This window comes from Belonocnema kinseyi, chromosome 10 (assembly GCF_010883055.1).
Source record: "Belonocnema kinseyi isolate 2016_QV_RU_SX_M_011 chromosome 10, B_treatae_v1, whole genome shotgun sequence".
NCBI classification, from domain to species: Eukaryota; Metazoa; Arthropoda; class Insecta; order Hymenoptera; family Cynipidae; genus Belonocnema; species Belonocnema kinseyi.
In genome coordinates this window covers 64882064-64892428 of record NC_046666.1, presented here as the reverse complement: position 1 = coordinate 64892428, position 10365 = coordinate 64882064, and the positions used below count along the sequence as shown (strand labels likewise).

The following is a 10365-nucleotide window of genomic DNA, read 5'->3' as shown; positions in this document are numbered from 1 at the left end:
GGGTCAAATTTTACACAAATACAATTCCTTGTCTGATGAGAATGTAAAAATTCGAATGGCGATATCTCGATAACGATTAATCGCAAGGAGATTTTTTAAAAATAAAAATGCAGTAAAATATTAGGAATAGAATGAGTTTCGAGTATCATTGCGATATTTGTTTATCATAGGTTTGATGTCAGAACTTGGGGAAGTATGCCTTGGGCTTTTTCAACTTTATTATATATTTCTTAGGGCACCAAGCACTTAAAACGTATCTGCATCAATTGATGTAGATACGTTTTAAGTACTTGGTGCTCTATGGCTTTTTTACTACTTGCAAAAATTCCGATTCTCCAAGGATTTCAACACAATTACAATTACAAAAGATGTTTTTCCACACATTAATATTAGACTTAAGCCTTAAACGTGCAGTGTTAAATGCGTAGGTATAATAGCGTGTACATTAGGGTGGTCCAAAAATGCATGGCAAAATTTTTTTGCATGCTAGAGGGCAAGGATCCCCCCAATTTCACTCCAAATCCGAAAAAAGAAATTACCTAATTTTTATTTTATTTTTTTATTTTAATACGTGCTGGTTTTGACTTGAAGTTTCCCATATCAAATTCATGGGAAAAAATTACTTTTTTTAGTTTTTGGAATAATTTTTTAGGGTTTGAAAAAATGTGATGGGAAAGTATAGGCGCCTATACAGAATTATCTCACGAAGAATTTCATCTATTAGACATATCGGTTTGACACTCCTAAGAAACCCCCAAGAGTGCCCGAAAACTACCCTTAAAACAAAAAATGTCCATTCTTCATGAAATCGACATTTTGAGCACTGTATTCTGGTCTTTTTTACTTTAAACCATTAATATTGGTCTAGTGGAATATTTATTATCATTAGCTAATTAATCTTTAATTATTTAAACAAATAGAATTTGTTTGAATAATTTTTTAAAATTCTTTGTTCCCCCTCAAAATTATTACTATTAGTCTAGTGGAATATTTATTAACATTCGTTCATTAATTTTGTATTATTTAATCCAACGGAATTTGTTTAAATAATTTTTTTTATTAAAATTATTATTATTTCTTCAGTGGAATATTTATCAACATTGTTTGATTAATGTTATTTTTTTGAATTTTTAAAAATAAAAATTATTAATTAAATGTTACTCGGGAAAATTATTTATTATTAAATTAATTATTAAGCAGTAGTTAATTATTACTGATAAATATTCCACTAGACTTGCAGTAATAATTTTTATTTAAACAAAATTCGAAACAAAATTATTTAAACAAATTCCATTGGTTTAAATAATTGAAAATGAATTATCTAATGTTGATAAATATTCCACTAGACCAATAGTGATAATTTTTAGGGAAAAACGAATTTACAACCAAAATATTTAAACAAATTCCATTTTTTCAAACCCTAAAAAATTATTTCAAATACTCAAAAAGGTGATTTTTCCCCATGCATTGAGAAACTTCAAATCAATACCGGCATCTGTTAAAATCGAAAATAAAAATAATAAAAAATTAGGGAATTTCTTTTTTCGGATTTGGAGTGAAATTGGGGGGATCGTTGCCCTCTAAAAAAAAGTGTTTGTGGGCCACCCTAGTGTACATTTAACCGTGTACAGTTTAATGTGCATAGTTTCTTCGTGAAGAGTTTTTTTGTGTAGACTTTAACGTTCGAGGTTTTTTATTTTCGAGTTTAGTGTGCAGAGTTTAATGTGCAGGGTTTTAGCGTGTACATTTTAATGTGTACAGTTAATGTGTGCTGTCTTAAAAAATTCATTTATAAAAAGTTGTAGAGTTGAGCGTAGAGACTTGCATGTGTAGATTTAAATGTGTAGTCTCGACATTCACGCATAATGTGCAGAGTTCATACCACGTGTAGACCCGGTATGTGTAGTATCGATCAGGTCCCACTTAAAATAAGTTCAAATTTTTTTGTAGAGATGATTATTACTAGATGTCTCACTAGGGTTGGCAGGATCTAATTAAGAAACAAACTGCCTGCATAATATAAACCCTTCTAACAGGCATATAATTATATTATTTAGTCTAACTATACAAATTTTGTTTCAACAATGATGACTATTTGAGAAGAATGTAATTTCATAAAAATTATTCTTACCATTAGGAGCTTGTCTGCATAGCCTGGCTAACATTGTGTTCAGGGTTCTGTGTCTAGAAAAAAAGTAAAGATTAAAACAACATCGAGATAATAAAATAATAGAAAACATAGTTTAATTTTCCCAGATTTCAAAGATTTTCCATGTTTATTTAAAGTTTTAAATTAAAACTTAAAAAATCAAACAGTTAATAATTTGAAGTAATAAAAGAATCTCCAAATTGACGAATCTGTCAGGTTGAACACATTTCTATTTGAAGCGTATACATAAATAACATTTTACATCATACAATTCCAAAGTATAGAAGCCATTCAAATCGAAAAACGTGTACTTCGAGGTATGCCGAAACAAAAATTAAATATTGTCAAATAGAGTTTATTTAAAATTGAGCATTCAAAGTTGATCAATTTTACATTTAGAGTAATCAAAATATGACAGATTGGAAAAGAAGCATTGCAAATTGTTTAAATATTAAAAAATAGGATATAGTTTAAAAGCTTCTTTTTGACTTTTTTTATGAACAAATAATAAATAAACATTAACGAAAATTTTTTTTCAAACTGCATTCCATTTTTTCATAACGAATTATTTTTACTCTTTTGCTAATGTTTAAAAAATGTTAAGTTAAACACAACGGCTATCTTACAGTAGAAATAACAACAACGGAGTGGGTGTGTAAATAACTTGCGTAAAAGTTTTGTTTTGATTTACTACACAAATTTTATCGCGTGATATTATACATATAATAAATAAATAAAAAGGCTCTCAATTAAATGATTAATTACTATAAAGTCTAATATTAAATGAGATGCAAATGAATCATTTTAAGTTTATATATTAGAAAAAGAATATCCACGAAATAAATAAATTGATTCTCTTTGTAGTATATCTATTATTTATTCATGACTGAAAAGCTAAACAAAAGTTGAAAATTTCAGAAAAAATCCGCAACTTGTTAGCATTACTCGAAGAGCAGAAAGTTATAAACAATAATTAATTGTTTAAAGAAATAATGGTTAACTTTTATTCATAATTACCTCATTATAACTAAAAGGTTGACAAAAAGTTGGAAATTTCAGAGAACACCGCCACTTTCTGGCATTATTCAAAGATAATATTATTCAAAATAATAATAATTTTTTTAAAACTATTTTTGTTAACTTAAATTAATTATTACCTCACTCTGACTTGAAGGTAACAAAATTCAAACTAAACCGCGATTTTTTACCTAAATTATAAGAGAAAATTGCTCGAAACATTATTAATTTGTTTTAATTATGTATTTAAACATAAAATTATTAGCAGAAAGTAATATCGTATGTTTTAGTAACAACTTGTTCTCAAAAACCGGCAAAAATAACAATTAGTGCCGAAAACTCGCAAATTCTATTTTTCACTAATGGTGGTTTTTTATACCCTGTAACACAGACTTATCATCGTTAAACTTGATTGAACTAATACGTATTGACGATTCGGAACAAAATTCAGGGAAACGTATTTTTTTTATAGGAATCACGTGTTAAACTTTATGGGGCTCACGAAACCTCTAAACATAATTTGTTGTTTAAAAAAACGAATTTATTTGTGTGTGGATTTAAACGAATTAGGGGGGTGGGGGTGCATATGAATTCGAAACAAAATTTTCCAACGCATTTTTAGAACATGTTGCTATAGAGGATAGTACTCTTCTTTCTATTTTAAATTAATCAGTGGAATTGTCACTGGTTGAAGCACTATTTTGAATTATGACCAGTGAACCAGTGATTTGCAGGTTTTTACTGGTTTAACCTGTAAGTGACTCAACCAAAACTGTTACTGAAATATACCAGTGACGGCAGGCGATAGATTCAACCAGCTTCTTTGACTAGTAAGATTTCACTGCAAATCAGTTAAACTTCACTGGTTTATTTTAAGAGAGTTCACAAGCGGCAGAAAAAAGCTGAATAATGCAAGGCTCTTTTATTATAATTGTACAGTGTAAAAATTTACCATACTGTTATTTTAGTGGAACGATAATACTACACTAGGCTTAGGCATGTATCACTTACCAGTAAAGGACTTTACCTGACCCTCTATGATCATAATAGGTAAGTTGGAGGTTCTTTAAGGGTAGGGGTTACGGGGATAGGGCGAGTTGCACTTGCCTGGGGTTTGAAATGTGTGGATGCCGATACTGTGTGAACCCAAAGGACCTCGGGGTTGTGAAGCTATGGTTTTCTCGATGCCGAGCGTAAAAGCGTAGGAATGCACGAGAATCAGCAACGGTGTAAATCATCCATGCGAGCGCTCGAACACATGTTCTACCATGAATTTAACTATCATGCACGTTACTCCTCCAACACGCATACACGCATAGCCGTTCGCCCCACAGAAATGTAGAGGCGTGCACGCGTAATTATATGGTTGCGGGTGCGATCCAAACCATCATCTTAGCAAGGGATTCAAACTCGAGGGTATCTTATATTGAGGGGGATCAGATATTGAGGCCATGTACCATACTCACCTTCCATGTGGAAAGATTTTATGGCTGTATGGTGTCAGGTCTGGCCAAATCTGGTACTTTTTAGACTGTTTAGTCTGGTAGACCTGATCTGGCTTGATCTGTCTGAGGTCTGACTTTAACTAGAACGACTAGCCTAGAAGAACTGGTCTAGGACTGACGCTGTTCAGCAATCCAAAAGCAATGGAAACTCTAAGTTCGGTCTATAAACTCTGGCTTGTCCCAGGATATACGCTGATCCACTATTAAAAACCAAAAAAAGTTCTCTAAGTTCGATCAGCAAAATTTTATTGAACATGTTTTTAAAAAGTTACAGGATGTCTAAAATGATAGAAAATAAGAAGTTCACACTATCAAACCACGACTTTTTCTTTATCATCTTGACAATCTGGTTTTACTCAGGTTTTCCACTGATAAGCTAAACACACTTATGGCGAAGAATGTTTTTTTCTTCAATTAATTAAAAAACTAAAGAGAGTCATGCCAGCGGCTGACCATCCTTTAAATAGTGGCTCATCGGAAAATACCTAGCGGTTGACCTTTCGGCCTGGCCTTAGGCTGGCCAAAAAAAAACGTTGCACTTTTGGCCAGGCCATCTGGTCAACGTCAAGACTGGAAACCAGACGATCTGTAGTTTGGGCCGGGGCAGTGACATATGATGTGTCCACACGCTGAAAGATTTTTTAAAGTTTCACGGATTGAAGATTAATTTTTGCCCAACTTCATTCGTATCTGTCTTCTGGCAGTTATTATACTTTTTTTAAAGCCGTATGTTATTGTTGACTGACATAATATTTCTAAAACAAGGAATATTTAAGAAAATTTCGAATTTCAGAATAGGGGAAAATTAAAGATTTTATTATGTAGGTTTATAAACCTCTATGACACAGGGAATTAATTTTCTTCTTTCTAAGAGTGTTTCTTTACATCTCCTACTTCCGAAATATTAACACCTTCCTAGTACCAACAGACATTTTTTTGGTTGGAAAATGTTGATTTTTAACCAAATACATAAATTTCAAACATATGGTTGAAATTTCAAGTAAATTTTCAATTTTCAATCAAACAGTTGAATCGAAAAAGTATATATTATTTTCTCTTAAAAATAGAATAGTTTAATTTTTAGTAAATAAAATTAGTTTTCAACTAAAAAATAACGAATTATATCATTTATCTTCAACTAGAAAAATTAAATTTTCAGTAAAAAAATGCATTTAAAAAAGCGAATTTTCAACAAAATAGTTCCATTTTAAACTGAAAAAGTACATTTTTCTTTAAAATGATGAATTATTAACTAAAAGAATGAATTTTTAATAAAAGAGTTCGGTTTTGAACTAAGCATTCAAATTATTTACAAAAAAGGTGAATTTTTAACTATGCAGATTAATTTTCTACCAAGAAAGACTAATTTTCAACTAAGTAGTTGAAAATTTAAGCGAAAAAATTTTTTTTAACATTTTCAACTAATAAACATATTAATAATAATATAAGAGTTTAATTTTCAGTTAAAAATTAATTTTTATAGAAGAGTTGCATTTTTAACTAAAAAGATTGAAGGTCTACCAAGAATAAAAGCGTTACATACTAGTATAATTTTGATCTAATTTTGAGATCAAATTGAGCAACTGGCATTTACGATACACCAAAAACTTTTTTATCAATCAGTAAAGAAAGTCTGCGAATCTCGCAAAAGATGTGTTTCTCTGCAACGGTAAACTTCAATAATTACTTAGGAAGTTTTAAAATCACTTTCATATTTCAGACTTTACACTTTTTCTGCCATTCCCCTCTTTTTCTAATATGTGGCGGAAAATTTGATTATTTTGTTGAAAGAGCAACTATTTTTTTTAAATCGTCTTATTTGGAAAAAAATTAAACTACTTTGTTGAGAAATTTGAAGTTGATTGAAGATTCATCTGTTTGGTTGAAAATGGAGCTATTAGATTTACAAAAAAAACTCATCTTCTTATTGCAAAAATCGTCTTTTGATTGAATGTTGAACTGCTTGATTGAAAATTATTTTTTTTTCGAAGATTCATAATTTCAAGTGAAAATTCATCTCTTTGGTTGAAAATTTAGGTATTTTGATGGAAATTCGTTCTTTGTTCTTGTTGAGCATTCATTATTTCATCTAAAAATAAAACTACATCATTTTCTATTGGAAGTTTTTTTAAATTGAACATTGATCTTTCCTCTTTGGAAATCCATGTATTTTTGGAAATGCGTCTTTCTTGGTAGAAAATTAATCTTCTTAGTTGAAAATGAATAGTTTTTGGTTACAAATTTCAACTGTTTGCTTGTAAGTTAATCTTTTTTTTAATGGGAATTCAACTATTTTCTTGAAAATTCGTCTTTTCATTGAATTAAACGGTTTATTTATAATGAAAATCTTTTTGGTTAAAAATTTTGTTGTAAAAAAATTTTTCATTATAACAGAAAAGTAAACAACTTAGTTGCAAAATAAATTTGTTGTTGTAAATTCATATTTTCTGGCCGAAAATTTCTCTGTATTGAACAAAATTTGTCTTTTTGGCTCAAAAATTCAACAATCAGGTAGAAAATTAGACTATTTGGTTGAATGTTCAATTCTTCGTTTAGAATTCATATTTTTGGATGAAAATGCAACCATTTGTTACAAATTAAACCATTTTTATGAAAATTAACTTTTTTGGTTGAAATATCCTATTTTCGGTTTAAAAATGTAACTGTTTTGTAGATCATTTGTCTTTTTGGCTTCAAAATTCCAACGTAATTCCTTATGCTCAAAAGATTAATTTTCACACATTCGCATGTTTTATATTTTTGTTTTTATGGTTTTAATCAGATAAATTGTGTTAAATAATTTAACGTTAATGTTTTTTATCTACATGGTCTAAAATGCATATTTTTTTAATATTGATTATTAATTTTATATGTTGTGAAAAAATGTATCTAGCTCCACTGGAATCCGAACCCAGGTCTTAGGAGCATCAGATCATGGAGGCAAGAAGAAAACATTAACATCAAATTATTTGTTAGAATTATTTGTTTTGAAAGTCTTTTGGTAGAAAATGTATCTTTTATGAAAGAAAAGTTATCTTTCTGGGTTGTAAGTGAACTATTTTGTTGAATATATAACTGTCTTCTAAAAAATGCATTTTTAAAAAAAATTAAACCTACTTTCTCTATTTTGAGAGTCTTTTGGACTACGTTATTTCTAGAAGGAGTGAAAAGGAACAAAGGTCAGAAATAGCCCAAAATTGGTAACGTAATTTATGGATAGCCTCATAAATAACTTAATCTGAAGAGGATCACCTATTCCAAAAAAAGTTGAATATTAACTTTTCTGTAAAAATAAATAAGAAGGAAACATTCCCTCATAATTAAATATGCTAATGGGTTAGTGAATTAGACCGTGTTTACAGTTTCAAGTTGAAGAAAAGTTTGACATAACCAGTTTGAAGCTGGAAGCAAGGACACGGCTTTCGAAATTGATTGATCTTGACCAGCGCAAAATGAATTATTTCTATCACGTATTGAGCATCGATTATCGTCGAGATTCCACTTCTGGTTCAACATTCGAATGAAGATTAATTGCATTCTAGATCCTCGAAACTCGTTTGAACGATAGAGCATCGCACGTAGAATGGAGGTTAATACTGTAATTATGATGATGATATAGAAAATGTTAGAGAGTATATTTTAATGTGAAGTTGTAATTTTTTTAATTTGTATATACTATGTATCTAATACAAGGCTTGACATTCTTTCCGTATCCCCCCTCCCCCCTCGACTTTAAAGAAAATGTCTCTTTTTCCCCTGTTTTCAAGGAACTTCCTCTCTGTTTCTCTTTTTTCGCTTAAATAATTCTCTGTAAAAGTCTACTATTCTATTTTTTGGTCAGAATTGATCTTTTTTGATTAAAAATTCTACTATTTTTGTCGAAAATTGATCATTCATTTTTTTGGTAGAAATATTATCCTAGATTAATATGTGACATACACGGGATAATTTAGCACAGATCATAGTGAGGTACATCAGGTTTATGTTTTTGGTTCAGGTAGTATGTTTGGTGTAATAAGAAACATGAGGGAATACAGATCACACGGAACAGTGTTACAAATGGGGTATTGTGGAACATGATCTAATGTGGCATATAGGGTCTATGTTTTTGGTTGGGTCAGTATATTTAGCACAATATTGTACTATCTTTCCCAAAAGATTACCTTCAAATTGTGTTTATGTTTTTTCTTTGTTGCTTTAGTACTATATTGTGTTATCTTTTCTAAAAACGTCCTTGATTCCTGAAACAGCGACAACGGCAACTTCACATCTGTTTATAATATATTATACAATAGAGAAATTGATTCCCCTATTACTTCCCTATTTTCGTGAAAAATCGTCTATTTCCCCTGTTTTGAAAGCAGTATGCGCTGTGAAGTCTGTAATAATATAAGTACACTCTATGGCCTATGCCATAGAAAATGACTGAACTCTTTGTATTAAATTGACTGCGAAAATGAGAAAGTACATATAACCTAACAGCAGACCTCTTCATCATCGTAATGATCTGGTGCTTGGTCTCATGAGACCTCCCGTTTCTAAGAAGACTTATAGCGATCTCCTTACTGAAATAAGACGTATCTCCTTCGGTAGGACGTGTACTTGCGTCATACCGATTTTTATTTTCCCCCAAAGACTTTGCTAGTCAGAGTTGTGTACGTGAAAACTAATGAGAAAACCTGCAGACGGAAGGGATAAAAAAGGTACTGATGGTTATACGAGCTCGTGGCTTACCCATTAAGAGATCCTGCTGTTTCCAGTAGTCTCGCCAACTCTGAACTATCTGACAAAACAGTACCCTGGAGAACAGATCAAGTTTTTCGTAAAATATGCTTCCATGGTAGTTTAATGGTTAAACATGGAAATTCTTAAGACTAGTGAAAAATAAGAGACGCGACAAGAATTGTATTGGTTTGAGTAAAAACAAAGCTATCTCGCGATGCGGAAACATCTTTTTACAATTAGCAACATTGGCAATATTTTTATTTGAAATGAAACTCCTGAGAACTCAATTGAATAGTGCGATATACCTCAACTTGATTTATGGTCAGGGTTCGCATATCACAAAACCACAAACTCTCAAGTCTGTATATTATCTTTCAACCCAGCGTTCTGTGAAACCACATTTCTATCTGACATTGAGTCTCAGTAAAACCTTTCCTCATGAAATGCTGAATTAATTAAAAAATATTAAATTGCCTGGAGGAAATTAATTATAATTACTATTTAGCTACATTTCTATAGAGATTACCATGTACATTGTGTACACCGTAAGAATTAGAAGTGCTTTAATTTATTTCAGCAAGGCAAAGTTTTTCACAAAAAAAGGATCTAATCTGAATTCCCTAAAAACTATCCGATTTTCATCAAAGATTGCTCAAATTGAGGGCCTGGGCTTGTATATGTGCATACAAAATTATTTATGTATATGTGCATACAAAATTATTTATGTCATACGATGTTTTTTTTCTGGTAGCACAGATTGAAAATAAGAAAATAGAGGAAATTTCGTTTTTCAGGTGACAATAATGCTGGAAGCTTTTCTATTAGCCTGATCTCCTTTGGGAATGTTTCTAATTGGAGGACTTGACATGTAGACATTCATGAAAAAATTAATTTTGTTACGTCATATTGATATTTTTATCTTATCAATGATTAAAAAATGAGAAAAATGAGGAAATTGACTTTTTTAGA

General features: G+C 30.5%; 1 protein-coding gene across 5 annotated transcripts in view; it reads right to left on the bottom strand.

Annotated features, from left to right (window-relative positions):
* The window catches only part of LOC117181704, a 176966-nt gene that overhangs the window by 136282 nt on the left and 30319 nt on the right, over window positions 1-10365 (bottom strand). For 3 of the 5 annotated variants that reach the window (XM_033374637.1, XM_033374638.1, XM_033374636.1), the window contains exon 2: window positions 2132-2184. The exons of 1 other annotated variant lie outside the window; for it this stretch is intronic. In XM_033374637.1, the coding sequence (XP_033230528.1) occupies window positions 2132-2165 (34 nt within the window). In that variant the 5' untranslated portion in view covers window positions 2166-2184. The remainder of the gene's footprint in view (window positions 1-2131; window positions 2185-10365) is intronic. One more of the 5 variants, XM_033374639.1, reaches the window with a different exon arrangement.